The sequence below is a fragment of the Vespa crabro genome, chromosome 6, assembly GCF_910589235.1.
Source record: "Vespa crabro chromosome 6, iyVesCrab1.2, whole genome shotgun sequence".
Lineage (NCBI taxonomy): Eukaryota > Metazoa > Arthropoda > Insecta > Hymenoptera > Vespidae > Vespa > Vespa crabro.
In genome coordinates this window covers 2,664,253-2,688,210 of record NC_060960.1, presented here as the reverse complement: position 1 = coordinate 2,688,210, position 23,958 = coordinate 2,664,253, and the positions used below count along the sequence as shown (strand labels likewise).

At 29.2% G+C, this 23,958-nt stretch overlaps 2 protein-coding genes across 12 annotated transcripts in view; one reads left to right on the top strand and one right to left on the bottom strand.

Moving 5' to 3' along the window:
* Positions 1-13,131, top strand: part of LOC124424584 (orexin/Hypocretin receptor type 1-like) — a 19,894-nt gene extending 6,763 nt beyond the window's left edge. For 4 of the 5 annotated variants that reach the window (XM_046963862.1, XM_046963859.1, XM_046963861.1 and 1 more), the window contains exons 4-9: positions 2,097-2,269; positions 3,492-3,696; positions 4,027-4,130; positions 5,057-5,180; positions 5,857-6,023; positions 10,771-13,131. In XM_046963862.1, the coding sequence (XP_046819818.1) occupies positions 2,097-2,269; positions 3,492-3,696; positions 4,027-4,130; positions 5,057-5,180; positions 5,857-6,023; positions 10,771-11,118 (1,121 nt within the window). In that variant the 3' untranslated portion in view covers positions 11,119-13,131. The remainder of the gene's footprint in view (positions 1-2,096; positions 2,270-3,491; positions 3,697-4,026; positions 4,131-5,056; positions 5,181-5,856; positions 6,024-10,770) is intronic. The other variant, XM_046963863.1, reaches the window with a different exon arrangement.
* On the bottom strand, positions 11,584-23,958 carry LOC124424583 (extracellular signal-regulated kinase 2-like). Of its 7 annotated transcripts, XM_046963853.1 has the most exons (12): positions 22,233-23,958; positions 19,934-20,153; positions 19,708-19,838; positions 19,437-19,612; positions 18,885-19,024; positions 18,590-18,782; positions 17,781-17,921; positions 17,414-17,592; positions 16,671-16,817; positions 16,325-16,479; positions 15,668-15,855; positions 11,584-15,553 (listed from the first exon to the last, which is right to left on the bottom strand). In XM_046963853.1, the coding sequence occupies exons 1-12, from the start codon at positions 22,464-22,466 to the stop codon at positions 15,103-15,105; spliced, it is 2,355 nt and encodes a 784-aa protein (XP_046819809.1). In that variant the 5' UTR covers positions 22,467-23,958; the 3' UTR covers positions 11,584-15,102. The 7 variants fall into 7 exon arrangements, with proteins under 7 accessions (XP_046819809.1, XP_046819807.1, XP_046819808.1 ...); XM_046963851.1 differs by having other exon boundaries at positions 11,584-15,855; XM_046963852.1 differs by having other exon boundaries at positions 11,584-15,855; positions 16,725-16,817.

Sequence of the window (23,958 nt, the reverse complement as noted above, 5' to 3'; positions counted from 1 at the left end):
ATTTTCTCTCTTCGATTATTCATACGAAAGAGGAATAATACATTTCGTCCAAAATTCGATTATAGTTACAAATATAAGTTAAATTTATTAAATATATAATATACGTTTACATTTTATCATGTGGGCTCCTTTGTCTTCGTGGGAATCCGCGAAACGATCGTCTTCATCTTTTTTCCATAAATCCATCATGATTGATCTTGATAAATAAACCGAGTTAAGTTGAATTAAAAGTTAAAAGCGTTTCTTAGTAATATTGACCAACAATTAATTAAAAAGATTCCATTGTATTTCTCATGCGTAAATAAATTCATTGAAATATTTCTTTTGAAATTCTTTTCATCTTGAAATATAAGAAAATAGGATTGATCGAACTTATTCTTTTATATCTATATATACTAATAACTTTCTTATAAAAGAGAATGAATGAACGTTATCTATTTACATATTTAATATTCATTATTGTAAAGCGAAATAATAGAAGAAATAAATGAATATCGTTCGTAAAATTCATCCTTTGTTCTCTGGCGCATGCGCAATTCATCTTTCATAGAAAACAAATATTTTCAAAGATTCATGATGAATGTTAAATATTATATAATATAATTCCTTTTTCTGTAATATGGAGTTTGATTGATACGATGCGATTCATTGTTGACTTTGTTCTCTTACATCTTGAGAACGGATGATCTATTAACAAATATTTAAATAGCGTAAAATTCTACGACACAATATATATTTTCCATATACGTAATTATATTACTCATAATAACATAAACAATAAGAAATATTTCAAATGTTCTTAAAATGATCGTAAATCATTTTCTGTTGAGTTTCATAACTTTTTTTTTTCGAACTTCGCCGATATTTTTCCCTCTTTATTTTATACAATTGCGAACCTGATGATAATCGAACGTTAAATTTATATACATTATAAAAATTACTGAATTTTTTCTTATATATTTTTCTTTCCATTAGCTTTTTGTTCCTTTCTTATTATTATCATTATTTAATGAATATGATACTATCATATCATACTCATTTAGTTTCCAAGGAAATCTCGGCTGAGATTTAAAAGCTCGTCGAAAATTGTTTCTCTTTAATGTAGCTGCTAATCATGAAAGAAAAATAAAAAAGAAAAAAGAAAGAAAGTATAAGAAATATCTATCACGGAACTATTCTAAGGTAAAGTCGAGATGAGGTAACATAATTCGCAATATAAATATATATATACGCACACACATATATATATACATACATACCAAATATTATATTTTTCCGTGACCTCGTTTGTCAGTAAAATCTCAGTCATCGTTATCTGGAAATTATCTGCTGAGAAAATGTTTATTGTTAGAATATACATTATACTCTCTCTTTCTTTTTCTTTTTCAATGTGAGTTACAGACGAAAGTTGGTTAATGACTTGAAATAATGGTTCAAAATGTGCATTTTATCAACCATAAAATTTTCTGCCACGCTTTGTAGTTGTACAGTTTATACGATAGGCGTAGTTTTTTTAATGTTAGTTGATTGAAAATTATTTTATTAATTGCTCTTTTTACGATTGACAAACAAATAAAAAGAATAAGAAAGAAGCAAAGAAAAAGATAGGAAAATCAAAATAATAATTACTAGAATGAAAGTCATCAACAGGTTCGTACAGGCGTAGTTTTTTTAATGTTAGTTGATTGAAAATTATTTTATTAATTGCTCTTTTTACGATTGACAAACAAATAAAAAGAATAAGAAAGAAGCAAAGAAAAAGATAGGAAAATCAAAATAATAATTACTAGAATGAAAGTCATTAACAGGTTCGTAAATATATTTTATATAATTTTATACAGCTAAATTTTCCAATTGGTTACAATTTTACAAATATACCTATTATACCTGAATTCTTTCATACCGTTAAGCTTTTTTAACAACTTAAAAATAATATCATGCAATCTCGTAAAGGGAATGAGGCCACGTAAAATAAATTTTCACGGGTGTATTATACTCTGTTATCTAGAGCAATCGATAAATATTAGAACGATAAAGAAAGGAAGTTGATCCTTGACGATTAATCGACTAGTACATAATCGAAGCTGGTTTTTCAGGTGTGGCCGTTGCTGCTTCGGTGTATACAATTACTGCGATGAGTATCGATAGGTACCTAGCTATACGGAGTCCTATAGCTTTTCGACGAGTATTCAATCGAAAGAGTACCGTAGTTGTCATAGTTATTTTATGGCTAGTAGCTTTGAGTATCTTCGTTCCTCTATTACAAGGGGTAAGTTTTATTTATATTATTTTTAATAACTTTGCAATCGAGTTAATTAGTTTTATCTGTTTTCCCCTTATAATTTCATATATAATAATTTTGAACTCACACAATTATACATCTGCGTGTATGTGTGTGTGTGTGTGTGTGTATGAATTGAAATATTATTTCATTTCATCGTCATAAAGTAACTTATTGTTATATCATTCTTTTATCATCAAGGAGTTCATTTATGACAGTTCGCAATTTTTTTTTCAAATGTATTATACTTAAATTTATTTTGAAATGAGAAACAGTTATATAATAATTAGAAAAGTTTGTAAAGTAATTGTATCTTTTCTCATCACGTTTTCACAAAAATTTCTGCATTATCTTATGCATAATGTAATTTTGTAATTCTATGTTACGTTAAGTTTTAATATGATAAAGTTTTTTTTTTTCTTTTTGTTATATTATAGGTCCGAAATATGAAAACAGATTTTATACAAAATTTGAAGTAAAAAAAGACAAAAATAAATATTAATAATTATAAATTAGATAACTTTTTTTCAATGTCATATAAATATTATTGATAGTTATACTGAATATTAATAATTGTCTATCACAAGAAGAAGAGATTACATTAAACGGAATTTCCTGAAAAACTGTATACTATTACAGCAAATCCTTTAAGTGTTCCATGAAAAAATTACTTTTTCTTATAATCCTAAAGTATCTTACGTTTGCATTTCCTATTTTAAAAAGATCACTCGATGAAAAGATTATTATAAATGATAACTATTAAAAATACTAAAACATATATGTTTTATAATGCAAATACATACAAATATTGTAACTTCAAAGTTATAAATCATTTGTTTTTTTTAAATAAAATATAAAAAAAATTGTAAATTATATAATTGTTAGTTCATATATAGTATATGTTTGTTAGTTTCGTATTAGTATAGTATTATTAGTATAGCTAGCATAGTATTAGTTTGTTAGTTATATAAAGTTTTGTTATATAAAAAATAAGAACTGGTTTGTAAAAAGTTTTATTATCATAGTATGAAAATCTTTTATTGTCAAAGATAACACACGAATCGTTTTAATGGTCGATTGATAAAAATCGACACTTGATCTTCTGATAAATTTGAAAGGATGGCCGTAAATAAAAACAGAATTCTGTATTTATCGATAATCATCAATAGATTTATTTATACAAAATTTGTATTTTATTTCGCTTTGACAGATGACTCTTCAAAGCCCTGGGATGGAACTTGTTAATATTACTTTTCATGGTTCCTGGGCGCTAAAGGAGAATTTTTCACGCAACGATACACGCGCTTCCCGATTGCCGCCGGCTTTCTACATCTGTTCGGAAGATTTGAATCCGCTTGATATAGAGCCTGATTTATTCGGTACCGCCTGCTTTATTCTAGTTTATGCTATTCCTGGTACGTACTTTCTTACAAGTTATATTTATCATATTGAGAAACGAAAGACAACGATAAACGATGAAATATAAATAAGAAAATGACTGAGAGTAAATTATAGAATGAGTATCTCTCTTTTATACACATACACACAAAAGTCGCATGTAAAGATGAATCAAAGATGAGAAATATATATAATGAAGTTTCATTTTCTTATCAAAGATTACTTAAAATAATATTATTGTATATAATATTATTGTGTTATGAAATTTATATATAAGATAATTTTTCATGAAAATCGATACCTCTGTGTCTCGACGTTTCGATTTCAATTATCTCTTCCTTTGCCAGGTTTTGTCGTGATATTGGCCTACTCTATGATGGGTCGGACCCTTTGTGCTAGGAAACCGCCGTTCGATTGTGACAGTGTCAAGGGTAGTGCTAGCTCTCAACAAGTTAGTAAAGAATAAAGTTTTCTTTCTTTTCTTATTGGTTTGCTGTATTTGAGTTTAACACACGATTGAATGTTTGTCGTTCGGATTACAACAACCATTGATATCTTATACGTCAATTCGCTTGTAAACACGTACTTCTTCATATCCATATAATTATGTTTATATACCAAATTAGAAAAAGAGATATAAATATATATTCATAAATATACACAATCCAAATATTCTTTTTACTAATAACTGAAATATATATTTATAATTTTCTAATAAACTGAAATATAAATATATATTTATCAGTTTACTGAAATATATATTTATATTTATACTTCAGTCTATATTTCGGCCGTGAGTTCCATTTAAAGTTCTTTTTTTCTTATTTATTTATAAAAAAGGAAAAAAAAGATTCAATCTTAGATGAACTAAAATTAGAGATGTATGATACAGGAGCGCTCGGAAAATTTTATCTTGGACAATTCTCGTATCTAAACCGGCCTGCAAGCCAACAAGCGGGAAGAAATGTGTCTCGAGTCATAAACATGTTTGAAGCTCAGATATTCTTTTATATTCCATGTGTATATATTGTTTACGATGACGTCAAAAAAGAAACGATTCGGTCTCGTATCACACTTGTAGACTTCATTAAAGGTTATTCAAAGAAACAAATATAAGATGACATAAGTTTTATGTATGAACAATCATTCATGATTCTTTTTTCTTTCTTCATTAATTTTTTGTTTTATTTGTTTGTTTGTTTTTCTTTTTTTTTTATCTTTAAACTGATTTTTTTTCTTTGAAATTTTCATTGAACTGTTTCTAATCATATAACACGACGATAAGCCTCTCTCCTCATTCTTTTCAATGAAACGGATAAATGTGATAGTCGTCTTATTTAATAGAGACAGTAACGACTTCTAACTGTTTGATTGTAGAACTTCCGATTGGTACGTGAGAGAAGACGAATCGCTTGGATATTACTGCTTCTCGCAGTGCTTTTCGCCCTTTGTTGGCTTCCTTACAATGTTCTTAGACTGCTCATCGATCTGAAAATGATCAGTGAGTTTTTTGTTTTGTTTTGGATAAAAGTATTTATTTGCTTCGGCAAACCTAACTTGCATTGATAATGAGTTTCAAATGAAAAGCGTTTGACAATCGGGTCAATGTGAAACAATTTATTCATTGGATAAGATCAAAAAACACATACTTTATATTGGAATTTATTTCATCCTCGAATTTTAATTCGAAATTGTTCAAAAGCTTAACGAAATATTCTTATATAAATTTTTTGACATCGAGTCTCTAATAATTGTTATTTATCCATAACATATATTATTAATATATTTTATTGACTATTCGAATTTGTAATCAACATCTAAATGAATGCAACAGTATATCAATTTATTTCACTGTGATTTAAATAATCAAAAAACTTTGGAAACATACTATTTTCTATTAATCATTTAAGCATAGAATATTAATTAAATATATTGTTCGTTAATTACCAGAGTTTAATCAGTTATTAAGCAAATATATTATCAATATAATAATATACTATATACTTTTTGTTATTATCTCATATCACTAGTACGACGAACGAAATATTAATTTATCTAATGTTAACGTAAATACTTATATAAAATAATTTTCATTAAGAGTTAAAGAAACGAATGATTTGTATAGATAAGTGATAGCCTTTAAAAAAAATGTTAAATAAATTTGATACTATTCACAGAAAAAGGAAAATCGGACGTCCTGTCCTACTGTCTCTTCCTAGGACACGCGAATAGTGCTCTCAACCCCGTCCTCTATTGCTTTATGACACGCAATTTTCGAAGAAGTGTTGCAGAGATTCTTCGACGTGGATCACGTGGATTGGTTCGTCGTAAGCTACGTCGCAAAGTAAGCATAGTTGATCCAGTCTGTTAGAGCATATTTTAAATGAATGATTTATGTTGAACGTGTAGTGAAATTTTTATCTTCGTAACAAATATTAAAGAAAGATAAAAAAGAAAGAAAAAAGAAAGAAAGAAAGAAAGAAAGAAAGAAAGAAAGAAAGAAAGAAAGAAAGAAAGAAAGAAAGAAAGAAAGAAAGAAAGAAAGAAAAAGAAAGAAAGAAACGTCAGTCCTTTCAGTACGTGAATGAATTTCAATTTATTTTTAATTTCTTCGAAAGCTTTCTTCAAACTTCGTTTAATAACAATTTTTTTCTTGTATCATTGGAATTAAGTTTCTTGGAATTGAAAAAAGCTCTCGAAATTTCTTGTAACACGTAAAAGGTATATAGAAAGCAATTAACGTTCTATAAATTTATTTTCAAGTACGAAATGAAGAAAACTTAGTGAGAAGATGGATACTATTGACGTTTAAGTATAATGTATATCCCGAAGCAATTAATTTCTTACTTTAGGAATTTTCTCACTATATGACTAATTATATGAGGAATTTTCATTCTTCTGTCTTATATTATCTTGTTGATTTTATTTTAAAATGAAAAATATCAGTATGTTGTAGTAATGTTTGTATGTTCGCTATATACAAATATGTTACAAATGTAATAAAATAATACCTCATCGTTATAATTATTTGTAAATAATGAAATCTGAAAATGGTGAGAGTTAAAAAGTTCTCAGAGTTAATTGTTTATTATTTTATAATAATTACATATAATGGATATTTAATATTTATCTAAATTGAAAATCACTTATTTTTTAATAAATCTTTTGATTTTTCATTATTTACAAATAACCATAATGACAAGAAAGCTATCATTATTATTTCCTTGCTTGCTTTTAAATAAATATCACAGGCTAGATATCTTTATTACATAGAAACATTAATGCCTTCCAATAACAATTCATTATAAGATAAGCATAGAGAGATATAACAAACAAAATTCCTCCAATAATGCCATTTATGACTGCAGATATATCTTAATTATACTAATTCCCAGTAATATCTTTTATTTGGAAATATCAACGAAACATAATAAATCCGTGATTTGATATTCGAACAATTTGAATACAATACATAAAAATACACAAGTTTATATTCGTTCTGGATTTTTAATAGTCTTTATTAATTGTAAAACTTTCATTTTAATTCCTCTTATTATTTATTTTTAAGAGAATAATCTTCCTTTTCATAACGGATGAAATTCTATATATCCATATTTTTCTTCGATTTTTTTTTTGAAAAATATATTTAAAGTATGCAATGATTTTCATTGAGACCACTGTTCTAAGTGCAAAATTGAATTCTTGTTATTTGTTATATTAAAATCATTGTTTTTACGTTTTCATATCCAGACTGGTCGAACATTTCGGATTTAACGATTGGATCGTAGATCAATTTGTCTAGACATTTGAGGATTTGCTAGGATTAAAGAGGATACTGTGAAGATGAATAAAACTTTGATATTAAAACATTGAATTTGTATCAATGAATATGTAGACATATGTATGCCTGTGTATATATGTAGATACATTTATCTTACGGAACTAAAATTACGAGTAAGATTTCGAATTATCTAATTTGATTTGATCGTTTAAACTTTGAATTTTTGTATATATATATTATATATATATATATATATATATATATATATATATATATATATATATATATATATATATATATATATATATCCTTTTTCCTGAGACAGGGAGGGAGACAGAGAGAGAGAGAGAGAGAGAGAGAGAGAGAGAGAGAGAGAGAGAAAGAGAGAGAAAAATTTTAAACCGTAAAACCGATATATCATTTCGTTGGTATTTCTCTACGAAATCTTCTTTATCTTTTTCTGTATTTTCAATTTATCCATTCACCGTGAACTGTTCTGGTCTTTTTCAAGAAAAATGGATGGTGCGAAAAAAGCTCATGCATGTTTTCAGTCGTAAAGACTTTTTATACACCTTTCGATTTTATTTTTTTATGTTGAAATCTTTTTAAAAATCAATTCGAAAATTATTTTAAAGAAATGTAACTAAGCGTGAGAAAATAATTGAAAGAAAATAATCATTAATTTTTAACTGTTTTGTTAAATACAGAACGAAATATGTATATTTAATTAAACGATAATGTTTGTACCCGATAAAAATGAAATAATAAAGAGAAACGATATTTAACTTTTTCTTTTACTTTAAAAGATTTCGCTTTTATCGCTTTCTAATTTTTTATATTCAAATGAAATTTTTAGAAATCAGATAATGATCTGATAAAAATTAAATTACGTTGAAATAAAAACTCGGATGGACATGCGTAAAATAGATCGCGTTATTTTCAATGCTCTTTCTCTCTCTTTATCTATCATTTTATTTGAGAAAATATCTTCTTTGTAAGATATTGTTTCCGCAAAAATGGATTTGATAAATTTTCGTTTACCGAATATCATTTTGCAACGGTATCAACCTTGAGTTCAATCGTTGTAATTTTATCGACAATAGAAAAAACATTAGTAACAAATTTATCACTGTGGATGTCTTGCATACAAAGAAGAATCTTTCTTTTTCAATAAATTTCGTGAAAGAAAAACAAGAAAGTTCAATGTTATTATTTCGCAAGAGAAATGAGTGAAATTGTTAGATTGAAATCACGAGACAGTGATAATAATACCGAAAAATTATTATTTGTTCTTCGTTAGAACTTAGTCAATAAAATTGCTATTGCATAGTTATTTGATATGTTTGTCTGTCAACTTTTTCTTTGTTTCTTTTTTTTCTGTCTTTGTTTTCTTTAGCTTTTTTTTTTTATCTCTTTCTCAATAATTTTAATCTTTCCTCTCAAAGTTACTTATACACAATTGGCTCAAAGTTTTCGTACACAGACCAATTAAAAAGTTTGCTCGGATCTTTAAACCAAATTCGTGACTAAATGATCTCAACATATAAATTATTTTACAGGATAATTAAAGAATGTTACATACGAGGAAACCAGCAATTTACAAAATTTATCTCTCATTAACAAATCTACGATTATGGTATATATCTGTTTGTAGAGTGACTTGTTTTCAATTAATGCATAACGTGTCGTGTCTCTGAATATGCACTATCTCGTCGGACGATATGTGTCAATAGAAATTGATGAAGGAAAACGAAATGTTAAGCTCGTGTCCGTAGACGTTGTAACACAGTACGAATGTTATCTCGTTTAGCGATCAATTTTCTTCGTGAGATACATTTAAAATCGTATTTCCTGATCGTTTTTGATAAAACTATTATGTTAAGATAATTTTCTTTTTTATTTCTTTCCTTCTTTGTTATTTATATTTTATAATATAAACGTAAATATATAGATACATATAGGGAAGAGATAGGAAAAAGATTATTTTTATTAGATGACAGAATGCCTAATATGTGACAGCGATATTCCAATTCCGATTGATCGTTTCCAATGTTCGTACAGAATGGTAGGCGTTTTATCGTGGAATTTATATGACCGCAGGATAGCAAATGTTCCCCTAAGTTAAGAGCCCGCATCTTATCCAAGAGGGTAACTGTGAGAGAGAAAGAAAGAGAGATTATAGCGATTTCATCAAGCGACACCCTAATATGAATTCCAAATGTTCAGTCTTTAAAATTATAGTGAATTCGTGACGAGTAAAATATTTGTATTGCCAAAAATACTATTCACTAAATAATCATTCAAACCTACAGTGAAGTAAAATATAATATTGAAGTGTTTACTAATTATAAATATTTTATTTTTAATTATATTTATAATTTCAAAAAATTGTATAGTTATAATTTTTTAGTTATATTATTAATTGTATAGTTATAAACATATAGTTATATGTTTTCTATTAGAAGCATTAATTCCATATTAGTGATTAGTCCGCGAAGAATATAATTATGAATTTGATAAAACGCATAAGTAATACGAGTTACTGATTTTTAATTTACTTTGTTTAATGGACTATACGTTTCACGTACAATTTGATCGTTTCTGCGTTATAATTATTTATTTCATTTACATTTTTATGTCTCTCAATGTACAAGTAAAGATATAGGAAAATCTAGATATAGGAAAAAAGGCAAATTTAAGACATATTAGAGCGTAATAATCTACTTATTTTATATCGAATTTAGTATCTATGGAAGAAATGGGAGGAAAAAGCAAAAGGGTGATCAAAACGATAAGGGAAAACTTTTTATCTTCAGAGAAGCATTTGATTTAATAATAATTAAACTTAATTTTTTAACTTACGTTTTTATATACCTTATCTTTTAATTTCATCTTTCTATTAATAAACAAATGTGTTTAATTCGTCGTATGAAATAATTCATATATTTTTTGTTTGTACGATTTTTTAATGAAATTTATGAATAAAAATCGGAAGCTAATAAGCATCGAAATGTTATCTATCTAATCTGTTAACTAGAAAAAAATTACAAATATAATTACCAATTAATCCATCTATAACACCGTTAACACTTTCAAGTCACACACTTTTATATCTGTATTTCTTTTTCGGTCAAAAAATCAATTGTTAGTGTATATTTCAAAATTAACGTTATATTATTATAAATTATACATATTATATACAATTTCTTTCTATATTACAAAAAACATTGGATTATAAAAGAGTAAATAAAAGGTCAAATAAGTTCTATCGATTATATACTTTCTGAATATCTTGGGAAAATTTTTTCAGGATGTTCATCGAGGTACGGATGATGCATGTGGTGGATGTAGCACAGTTGGTGACACCAGACGAAGCTTTTTGCGTCAACGAAAGATGTTGCCTGCATGCTGTATACCAATGGGAGGCCACGAAACTGCAACGTCAAGCAGTGGTTATAACAGTTTCTACAGTAAGCAGAGTCCTCATCGTCGTTGTTACATGTTGAGAAGCATTCGAAGTACACCACAAATGCAGTTAGAATCAAAACCAGTAGACATCATTCAAGATAGACATCAAAGTTATGACAAAAATGATCCAGATGCAAGTCAACCACGACAATGTACCGTTGTTACTATGGACGATCGACGTTGTACTTAATCCTCTTCAGGTAAATCCAACTCAAAATTTAAACTTAAGATTTACCGAACAAATTTAGAACATATATGCTTTAATTGATGTATCATAATTAATTAATTCATACATTATATTTTCCCATAAGTTTTCAAAATCAAAATTGGGTTTTTACAGTAAACGTTTTAAATTCGATAAATCTTGAGATAACTCGTCGTTTAATAAGAATCATTCGATTGATCCTTATTACCGATGTTTATCAAAATTCATGACGTGTTGTCGCTAAATATGAATATTATAGATTGCATGTGAAATGTTCTACGAAATGTCGGACAGAAGCAGAGAAAATAAAGACGATTAGCCGTCTAGAAGGGTAGAAAGGAATTATTCTTTCTTCCTACCTTGAAGTTTTACGATGTAACGTAACGTGTAAAGTTACAAGCTATGGGCAGAGAAAAGAAATTAACGCGAGAATGATCGGGAGTTTTATGAGTTGTTCTTACGAAAAAGGAAACGACTCCCTTGTCGTATCTTCTTCTTATGTCCTAGCGTACTCCCTTTATTACCGTCGTAATTGTACACGAAATTAAAGAACAAATTATTCGGAATGAAGGGAAAATCGATCGAACGTTAGTAAGCATTGAAAATATTTTCAAATTATTAAAATTGAAAAATGTGGAAAATAATTGATATCATTTTCGTCGACAAAGACGAGAAGTGCTGTTAATTAAATTCCCTTCAATGTATATTTACATGATTATACTCAGAAACAGGCACGTATATACACATACACACGCCCACATTTTCACATATGCGTGCCCACAAAGGAACACATGCACAGTGGAAACTTTTTTATCTGATAGGACAGTATCGATAATTACGAACTGTTATGGCTAATCCATAATCGATTAAGCGAAACTAATTCGAGAAAGAAAACAAATTACAGGGCAAATAAAGTAAGGAGTAAGAACAATCGAATTTACGACAAGTTTTAAGTGATAAAGATTTCTTCGTACTACCTTAGATTTTATTTTTGAGCAAGTATTTTATACTCGTAGAGAATAGCGAGTTTGCGGTATGCTAACTGATTTATTAAGTCGACCAACTGTGCGAACTTATTTTATGTTGTTTACATATTAAATTTTTATTCCGATCAAGTTTCTCGCCATACAAATGTTATCGTGAATAATTTAAAGAGAGAAAGAAAAAAGAAAAAAGAAAACAAATAAACCAAACGAAAAAAAAAATTGCAGGTCGATGTATATTTTTAACGTAAACTCTATTACTTTCGATCGATCGATGAGCCAATAAATACGACGATTTAACATCTTATAGTGCTCGCGTTATTCGCCGTAAAGTTTTCATCCGAGCTTTTATTGGTCATGTGAAACGAAACCCGAGCGGAGAATATATTGTTATAGATAGTAGACACTCGACGAACGTGTATTGAAAAGAGATTGCTAATTGGATTATCGACTAAAAGAAAAAGATAGGGAGGAAAAGATACGGAGGAAAAGATATGGAGGAAAAGATAGAGAGGAAAAGATAGAGAGGAAAAAACAGAGAAAGAGAGAGAGAGAGAGAGAGAGAGAGAGAGAGAAAGAGAGAGAAAAAGAAAGGGAAAGAATTTCGAAGAAATAAATAAAGAATCATATCTGATCTTGTAATTAATTGTAAGACGACGACGATTTTTGTTACAAAAGCTATTCCGATGATTTTTCTGATTCTCGATAAAATATTATCGATAAACTATTATACTCTGAGATTCAGGAAGATCAATAATATTATCTACTACGCATCGTGTAAATATTTATTCATGGTATTTCCGCTTCAACGATACTGCAAGTTTGACCATAACATTGTATATCACGTCGAAGAAACGAGTTTCGTTTTAAACATTAATTACAATGTATTGGAGTAATATAGTGAAAGCTAAAGTATCGACGAATTTGGGAGATTCTGTGTACTTTACTTTATGTAAAGCATATCGTGTCGTGTATTTTGAATAAAGATTAATATATCATTAATATTCACGTAAAATGGGCTTAAGCGAATTCATTAAATTATCGGCTTTACTTACGATCGAGTCGTAATAAAAATTTGTTTTCTATTGTTAATTTCAGGTAGAACGATAAGAAAGAGAAAAAGAAAATGATTAAAAAAAAATAAAAAAAAAGCAAATAAATAATAAATGATAATAAATTAGGTCAGAACAAAAACGTGTTAAATCTTACAAAATTGTAGAGTTTAGAATCTAAGAGATTTTTTTCTTTAGATACTAAAAAAGAAAATATGTATAAGGAAAAGAACGATTGATAATCAAAGGATGTTTTCAAGTTTCCTGCTATCGAAGCAACTCCCTTCTTGATTCGAGAAACTCGAACGTGATGCCCTTGTTATGAAGGGATGAAACGTTTTAAGGTTTTCTAACGCTTTCGTCTTTGTCCATGATATCGCAAATCGAGAAACGCACATGACGAATTCTCTAAGAATTTACGACGTTTCCCATCACTTTTAACTTCTAGAACGTTCAACTCAAATATATGTTTCGTTGTATTGCTGACAATGAAAGAGAAAAGAAAACCTGAGAAGCCATAAAGGGATCCTCTTTCGGGATGCGACACAATAAGAGGTCTCCGAAGATTTCTAGTATGTATGAGAGCGTTCGATCGTTGAGATAGAACGTTGCCTGATGCCGTACATACATGAAAATGACTTTTCTTTCGGAGAAAATAAACGACCGAGAAAAAAAAAAAGAAAAAAAAAAGGAAATAAAAATGAAAGGTCACGTTTTCTCGAAAGAAACCTGTTTATAACTATTTCAAGATTGCAATAGAGAATAGAACAGGTTAATCATTTTTCAAGATGTACATATATATTTCAATATTTTTCATTCGTTGATCGTGTTAACTACAGGATTATTTTTTTTCTTTTGTAAAAATGAAAATCCATTTCGTTGAAACGTGCCTCGTATTTTTATATTGATGAATAAATAAGTTATTTTTATTCATATAATTTAATTGCAACAACGTTTTCTCGAACATTGCAGACGATACGTTTCATTGTCTTTCATTTTTCTTGTTTTTTTACTTTTTTCTTTTCATTTATTTTTATTTACTTCTTTTTTCTCCGCCATCATTTCTTATCTTTGGACTTTTTTATTTTCTTTTTATTTAAAAAAAAAAAAAAAAAAAAAAAAATTATACTTTACAACATGCACTTTTCTTTAGACGACTTATGTTCTTGATTCTCTCTCTCTCTCTCTCTCTCTCTCTCTCTCTCTCTCTCTCTCTCACTTCAATATTCCTTTTTTACGAGATCGATCGATTATCAAATTATATTCTTACGGTGATTTACCAAATCCAAAGGACTTATAAAAAGATTCATAAAAAAGTCTTTCAAAGTACGTTATATAATTAACGTAATTCTTTACGAATGATCTAGTAAGCTTTGTCATTTGACTTTCTCGCGCAAGATGTATTAATGAACAATCACGTAGACGAGTGAATATTAAAAAGCTATACTAATTGTAAGATACTCCATAAAGATACACAATTAAAGATGTGAAAACATCATGCAAGAGAAAGTAACACGGAGACGAAAGCTTCTTCTTTGTTATATATATATATTTTTTTTTTCTTCTATCTCCATTCGATGTAAACAGTGTAATATACTTAAAAATATCGACGTATGAAAATTTAGTACTTGTAATTTCACGTTTCTAATCTAACGTATTGGATATCTGTTCTTTTTTGTTTATTTGTTTGTTTTTTCTTTTTTTTTCTTTTTTTTTTTTTAAGAATGTATACATCTATCCAGGACGAAATGACTTTCGATGAAGAAACAGGAGTGAGTACGATGATTTGTTTCTGTGAATTTCTTTAATCTATCGAAAACACGATTTTATCTGTTGTTCAGTTTTATTACAGAAACGAATCATTCATTTCTCCCTCTTTCTTTCTATTTCTTTTTCACTATCACTGTTTCTTTCGGAAGTTTCTCGTCCATTTATCACCACTTTATAATTCCGTTACGTAAATCTTTGTAAACCGAAGCGGTAATAATACCATGACTTTGATTGGTACTATCGATAGTCCGCGAGCTAATTTCCACCGAGTTTTTATTTTTATCGAGAACACTAAATCCACCGAAACTGTGTCTCATTTGAATCTTTGATATCTCTGGTCTCTTCAATGTTGAACTTTTAAGATAATAATTATCAATAGGATTAAACTTGTCCGTTTTCGACGTAATTTTTTCCAATCCTCGAATTTTCTTTTGACGATGATGACGTTGCTGTCGCTGTTGCTGATCCTGTTGCTGATCCTGTTGCTGAACCGACGATGAATGAACCGGCAACGTCTGATTTAAATAATTTCTAACGATTTGAAATTGAGAAGTCGACCGTCTAGGAGCATAAAGTTCAGAACTGCTGGCACTTCCTCCACTGTTACTGCTATTACTGATCCCATTCAAAATGTTACTATTGATCGGAGAAGTTGTTACGAAGTGCCTCGTTACCCTGTTATTATTATTATTATTGTTGTTCAACGTCGTAGTTAAATATTTAGTATACCTTAGTAAACCGAGCTTCGAATCGTTAGTCTCATTCAATGACTTCAACATCGTTGTTTTCGACCGATCAACGTTGTTTACTATAGGCGGACGTTGATGCAGAGTCGAATGCGTTTGCCTATCGCATCCTCTTCGTAGTTTCATGCGTGACGTTCCTCCTAATTGATTGCATCTTATATTTGCGCCATACTGAAATAACGATATTCCAAAATCGAGCAACCAGATTTATCATAATTTATAATGACTTTGCGAGATTAAATTTATGATAAAAAAAAAAGAAAAAAGAAAAAAAAAGAAGAATGATAAAGTTTAATATATACGAAATATTTAGATAAATGTTCGTAAAGAATTGAACGAAATATTATTAAGCGATAGTTCATTTAACAAGAGTCATGCGAATCAAAAATGCGAAAGTGAAAAGATGTGCGAGAGCATGCACGATACGTGTAAGTAGTGTACGATACCTAAGCAAATCCCACGCGACAAGTAGCCTGTAACGATATAATCGTCTTTTTACTATCGTAAGAATAGTAATTACGAAGAGAATAAATAGAGATAAATAGATAGATAAACAGATGTGAGGATGAAGGGAGGGAAAGAGAAAGAGAGAGAGAGAGAGATAGAGAGAAAGATCGATCCAAGATGAGAGGCTTCTTACCGCTGTTACTTGATCCGACTGTATGGATCTTTGAGATTTTGACAGATGTTGATTTTGTTGACTCAAACAAAGACAACTTTTTGTTGTTCCCGCTGGCAAATTTCCTAGATGACCATTCGAAAGATTATAAGAGTACTGAGAGGTCGGATTTTTACCTGTAATCGAGCAACGAGCAAAAAATTTCAAATCCATTAGTTATTGAGAACCTTTTAACAGTACTTTAATATAAATTATTATTAAAATACGTCAAGTTATCGCGAATAGAATTTTATTGTAATGAATAATGAAAATTCTCATGACCGTCGATTTTTGGAAAAATAATAAAAAACAATATGAATAATCTCACCGTTGTGCCGATTATTCTTTGTATTATCTTGTAAGGATATATTCCCTGACGTACTTATCGTCCTCGTTTTGCCAACTCGAGCACTTTCGTCACCTGAACGACCTTGCGATGTCGTTATTACTTTTCTGTTTGCCAAACTTGCTCGTGCTTTAAAAAACAGAAGTGTATAATCCATGACGTTAATAACATCGGCTGGAAATTTTGCTTTCAATGATAATAGAGAGACGACGAATAATAAAATTAACTGACGAATAATTTTTATACGATGTGATAATCAATTAAAAAATGAACGTTTCAAATATTATAATTTTTCTTATTTTATCTTCGCCCATGTTAAAAATTAAGAAGTTATATATGAAACTATGAGAAAACAACGTTGAAATGAAATATAAATCTGAAAGATATCAAATCGAAGCACGATTATCGATAATTGAATTCGAATGAAAACCAATTTTATCTTAAATAGATGAAATATGAACATGAGGAGTCATCGGATTGAAACACGTCGATAATTTAATTTAAAATTTCATTTTAAAATTGTGTTCAATTAAATAGACGAAACGGAAAATCTCGATGACAGTGCTGTACGAATCTTATCTATTAGTTCTGTATACTTTAAGCGAAATTAAAAATAAAACTTATCTATAGATACATATAATAAATCATTGTTTTCATTCTTCCTCTCAACTCACTTGTTTTTCTATAATTCGTTGAAATAATTTGGCTTATTTGTTTGTTATTACCGTTTGTTCGTTGAGATGTCTGGAAATTGTTTTTGTTGTTATACAGATCACCGCACGAAGAGCGAAGATTTTTATTCGTTATTGCGTCACCTTGACCGACTACAAAGTTTCCATTATTTGTAGAGTTGTAAGTTTCCTTTCTGATATGTTCCGAGAGACGTCTAACTCTGGCTTTCGACCTACATATATATGTATGTATGTAAATATACGTTTAATATTGATTCGAACGAACAAGAAATTTCTTTTCATGCAAGAACTTAAATTTTCGATAGAGTACTTATTGACAATTTGACAAGTCTTTGAACATTTTCTATTAATAAAGAAGACAAAATTAAATAAATATAAAAAATGACAGTAAGGTACTCACATATTTTTATGCTTCCTATGTTTCTCATCCATCATCGCATAGAGCTTATTCCTGTATTCTTCGACTGAAAGTTGCACGTCGTCCCTCAACAATGGTACTACGCTGGTACTTCTTGAAGGTTCGTTTCCTCTTCTGTGAAAACTGGAAAAAGAAAAATATTTTATTACTACTATCGAAGTTACAATGGACTTTACGTGTACATCTTAACAAGAAATAATATTGTCGCGATTCGTTCTTATTACGATAAATTCACTTGAAAATGAATTATTTTGATTTATATTAAATTTAACGAAAAAGTTTTATTGTTTTTATCGAAAACATATTTCTTATTCAACAAATACTTTTCAACGAATACAAAATTTTTATTCGAAAAGAAAGAATAATAATTGTAAAAAAGAAAAGAAATTTTATTGAAAAACAAAATAAACGAAAATTATTCTCGCAAATAAAGTTATAATAGAAAATAATCTTTAACAAATAAAATTTTATTTACTAATACAATTTTTATAACAAATGAAGTTACATTTAAATATGATTTCGTATTAAATGAATAAAATTCTGATTAGATCAAATATTATAAATTTTTTTTTTAAATATAATATTATTTCCGTAATTGTTATGCCCGAACATTATTGATATTAATTTTAACTATTTTTTTTTGTGCTATTTATAATGAGTCACGGACAAGACAGTGAGAGAGAAAGAAAAACAGATGGAAGAGAGAGAGGAAGGGAGGGAGGGAGGAAGGGGGAGAGAGAGAAAAAGAAATTATTAAAGGAAAATATATTTTACATATGTGTAATATTTACCTAGCTACATAGGTATGCTCCAGAGCTTCTACTGCTGTCAATCGATGTGTTGGATTGAAAACTATCAAATGACAAATAAGATCTAAAGCTTCTTTTGATGCATCAGGCAATAAATCCTTCAAGGAACGTTTCGGGCCAGTTGGACTCTTTTCCAACAAATTAGTACCATAACCAGCGCTAACCGAAATCAAATCTGAAGAGATGAAAAATAAAAGGAAAATTTCGTTGGGATGAAGTGAAAATCATTGTGCTTTATTTTTTTTTTTTCGAAAACCTCTTTGAGATAAAGGATTACCTTCTTCCGTTGGTGCTGGAAGTGTGGCCATTATTCTTTCGACTTGATTTATCGTCGATGAACCAGGAAATAGCGGTTTGCCCAGCAACATTTCACCGAGAATACAACCTAGGGACCACATGTCGATGCCTTTCGTGTACCTTAAAGGGGAACGTTTTGATAAACTTAGAAAGTACATATGTATATATATATATATATGTGTGTGTGTGTGTGTGTGTGTGTGTGTGTGTGTGTGTATGTGTGCATATGTATATATATATATATATATATACATATATTGGGTAAGACATTCTAATGAATAAATTAACAAATTTCTATTATTCGTGGGTATTTTTTTCTATTCTTCTCTTTTTTTCTATCGCTGTATTAATCTTATGAATTATTCTAATATTTTTATTAAATTTCTTTTCTATATCCTTGTAAATAACGATCATATATCTAAATGTCTAATCTTAAATGTAATAATTCAATCAATAATTATTATCAAGGAATGATATGTTAAATCGATTCGTCGCGTTTCGTAGAATTGTTCCGACCGAGATATGGATGTACCTTTTCGAGGCAATCAGTATTTCCGGTGCGCGGTACCATCTCGTAGCGACGTAATCGGTCAGAGTTGGATCGCTTCCGGTTTCACCATCCCCTTCACCGATATGTGTGACGGATCGTGCTAGGCCAAAGTCAGCTATCTTGCAATGGCATTGAGCGTTCAGCAAGACGTTCGATGGCTGTTAGATATCATTTTAGTATGATTTATTTGATATCGATTTGTTGTTAACAGTCGCATATTTATTACTATGCATTAGAACTTCTATGTACTGACCTTCAAATCTCTGTGAATGACGTTACCAGAGTGTATATACTTGATAGCCTTGAACAATTGATACATGATGAAGACCTTATGGATGTCCTTAAGGATGTTGCCCTTCTTAATGACGTTGTGGAGATCGGTTTCTGAGGAAACGGGCCGAAACGTGTTTCAGGCCAAAAGTCTGAGAAACGACGCATGTGACCTTTTTGAATTCTTCTTCGGATCGGGAAAAACTCACCCATGTACTCGAATACGAGATAAATATCCCGATCGTTGTCCGCCTTGTGTAGACCGATTAGTCGTACGATGTTCTCGTGATTCGAAAACGATAGTAGAAACATTATTTCACGGAAAGTACGCTGTGCGTCTGTTTGATTTCTAAATGCATCGAAGATCTTCTTCACTGCCACCGTTTCCTTCGTTTTCTTTTCTATCGCCTTCCATACTATGCCGTATGCCTGTTAAAATATTTTTTATATGTTTTCTATTCTATTTCTTTTTTTTACTCTCTTCTTCATTTATTAGTATTCCCTTACGTAAAATTAAATTACATATTTTTCAATTAAATAAAATTAAATTACAAGAGATTTTTTTAAAATAATCTTTCATTAATCAGATAAAAAATTAATGAATTTTAATTTTGTATTTTTGGTATAATTAGAAATAATATTCTTTTTTGTTCCTTTTTTTTTCAAAGTTCAAAATTAAAAGTTATATTAATAATTTCTGATAATAATTTTCCCTTTGTAGAATTAGAGATAATTTTTCTAATTTGTCTATCAGTCTATGTGCAAAAGTGATATTACAAATTATTTTAAATAATTCTAATAGTAATTTTATTTATTAGTACAAAGCTAATAAATATAATTTATTTTGTAGACATATAATTAGAGAAAAAGAGTATACAAGAAAACGTAAAGTACGTGTACCGAATGGTAGACAAGGTTAAAGAAGAATGTCGGAAGTCAGACGACAAACGACATTTCTTTAAAACGACGTATTCACCTCAATGACAAATCCTATTAGACGAAGGACGTAAAATTCCCTTGACCTGAATGTATCTTTCCCCTTCTATTCTACATCGATCTACATTCGTGTAATTGTAAGAGTTGTTTACATTTTTTCTAACTTTCGAAGTATCAGTAGAAAGATCATAATGATATTAAATATTTGATTCCATTAATAATATCTAATTACGTATTTTACTTATCCATTTTATTGGATTTAAAAGTTCTCAAATATATTTATTTATTCATTTTTTTTTATCATCGATAGAAAACTTCCAAAATAAATAAAGTTTTGTTTTATCAGAAAAAATGAAATATGATAAATTAGATGAAAGTCGAACAAAGATAGGATGTCGCGAATTTCTTGGTTTTTTTAATCATACCCTTTTTAAGATCAACATAATTATTTTCAACGTCATGCCCAAGAATGTCTTTGTTTGTAGTACTTCACTGATCGATGAATGTTCACGGGACGTTCTTTCTCGCGATGACATGAATTGATTTTTTATGTATCGAGTTAGGCCGTACGTTCTCATTATATATGTATGTATAGTTAAGCGAATGACGAATAATAGTTTTATTTTTGTAGCGACAGTGACGGCGATGGCTCCAAACCGTTTTAATATCGATTGTCTCCAAGTTCGCATTTTCTACACAATTATCGATTATACTATATCATCTTTAATTCACATTTCATTTTTTTCCCAAGGAAAATGATAATAATTAATATCATTAATTAAATTCTTCAAATTAAATTCTTTTTCAGTAATATTCTTTGTCTAAAAAAAAGATCTTTAAATGTAAAGACTTTTAACTTTTATAATTACTCGAGATGAGAAGTAATGAACAAAAAAAAAAGATATAAGAGAAAAAGAATTCATATAATTTATTCAAAAACATTCTTTGATACGAGAGAAATATACTTTCACCGTGGTTTATTTCATTTAATTAATAGTTAAAAATGTAATGTACTAATGGGCTTTCAGATAAAACTAAAAAAACAATATACGAAAACAAGGTAATTCGTACGCGTTTATCACATAGAAGGAATACAAACGAACACATAAGAAGTAATGCCAGTGACCTCTACTTCTCATCGTCTATACACGTGTTGTGCTTTCATTATCATGTTCCGAGTAAAATCTTTGATACACTGAGTACATATGTTGTGAAAAATTTTTGAAAAAGAAAAAGAAATAAAAGGAACCTTGACGAAAAAGAAAACATGTCAATATAAAAATACAAGGAATAACATTTATACATATCGTATTCATGATAAATCAAAGAAAATAAAATAAAATCTAATAGAAAAGAAAAAAAGTATTGTATGAAAACAGAAAAAAATTATGTATAAATATGATGTTGCGTATTAAAATGAATGTTAAAGATATAATGTTAAAATTTGGAAGAAAAAGAGAGAGAGAGAGAAAGAGAGAGAAAATAGAATTCGTTGAATTTTTAAGAGATAATCACCCGAAAAATTTAAAGAAAGAAATAATAAAGATAACACTAAAAAGCAGGATGAGTCACCCCTTTGCCGAGACGTCGAATGATGTCGTACTGATTGCTGACATGAGCGTCGATCTCAGAAACCTTCGTGGTGTTTTTCTTGGCGGACATCGTACTTCTGACGTTGGACGTTGTTATCGTCGTCGTTTTCGTCCTTTTGGTCGTCGTTGTTAGTATTTTCTCGTCGTTCAGACTTTTTGAGTATAGCTCACGAGGGATTTCAGGCAGAAACGGCGCTCGCGGGACGCGCCGCATTCATGTCTTCTTACACATCGGGAAAGGAAGATCCAATATGATCTAGTCCGACAGTTTTTTCATTCAACCTCTTACACGTCAATGTGCTTGTGTTTATAGAATTCATGGCGGTTACCACGACGACATGTTCCGTACCACCCACGCCTATCAACGATATCGCTTGACCGAGCTCATACGATATAAGAGGTAGGGATTACTCGTATATGTAGGGGTTAGTTAACATGTGGAAGGGGAACGAGGAAATAAATGTTTCTCTCTCATTTTATGTATTATCAGAATAATAATAATTCAAAATGATTCATAATTAATCGTGCGAGATGACAAAAAAATTCATTCGATAAAATTTTTACTTTAATGCGACATAAAATTGTATTGTGAAATTAATTAAAATTTTTCTTTATAAGTATTATTATGAAATTATTATTATTACTATTAATACTTATTATAAATACTTGTTATATAAATAATTTCGCACATCTGTGGTATAATGGTTGGCATCGCGGTCTCTCTCTCTCATTTGAAAGATCCGGCTTCATTTCCCGGCACTGCATTTTTTTTAGCAGGTGATGGGTCTGTAATCGGGTTGACTCAAGTTACTATACAATCCGGGTGTCGCTCACGTTAGTAGCAGAACGGTAAATAGCAACGATCAGCTAATATCATCCATCCATCATAGCGGTGTAGAATGTAAAAAGGTAAACTTAATGCACTATTTTCCTAAGAAATCTGGTAACGAACACAATATTTAGAAATGAATAAGTATGTATACAACAAAGGAACTGCAATAATTTCTTTATAATACTTATAACATTATCTGACTCATTGTAATAAAAGTATGATTTATTAAAATATTTTTTTTTGAAAGATAAGATTTTTATAAGATTAAAGTTTTATAATAAAACAGAACTTAGCTTTGTTATACGACCAATTAAAGATTGAACGGTATAATGTTCACAATTTTCGAATCAAGAGATTTATGCATTTTAGTTGAAAAAATGGTGACATCGAATATTTTTCATTGAGAAACGCTGCCAAATACATACATGTGTTTGCCAGCTGCGATTACAATGTAGACCTACGGAGTTTAAGAGGAAAACGATATTGTAATGTTTACTTTTGTGAGGAAGAGCAACGAGTTTCAATAATCTGTTGAAGCTCAGAGATATGTATAATATCTCTTTAAACAAGACATTTATATTTTTATAAAAGTAATTCTGAAATAACGATAAATATATCAGTTCGCTCGAGTAGAATATTTTTTCTTGATTTATATTCCTTTTTCTTGGCATTTATTATCAAGGAAAATATATGAAAAATATAATACTGCTACAGGTTAGCAGAGAAATCTTATGATTCATCATTATGTTACATCTGCTTACAGAATATATCCATTCCATTACGTGATAAGTAATCGATATAGTCAACGATTTGATAGAATCATAGAGAGTACGTTATTAACACTATGATAAAAAACGAGATATAAAAGTAAGAT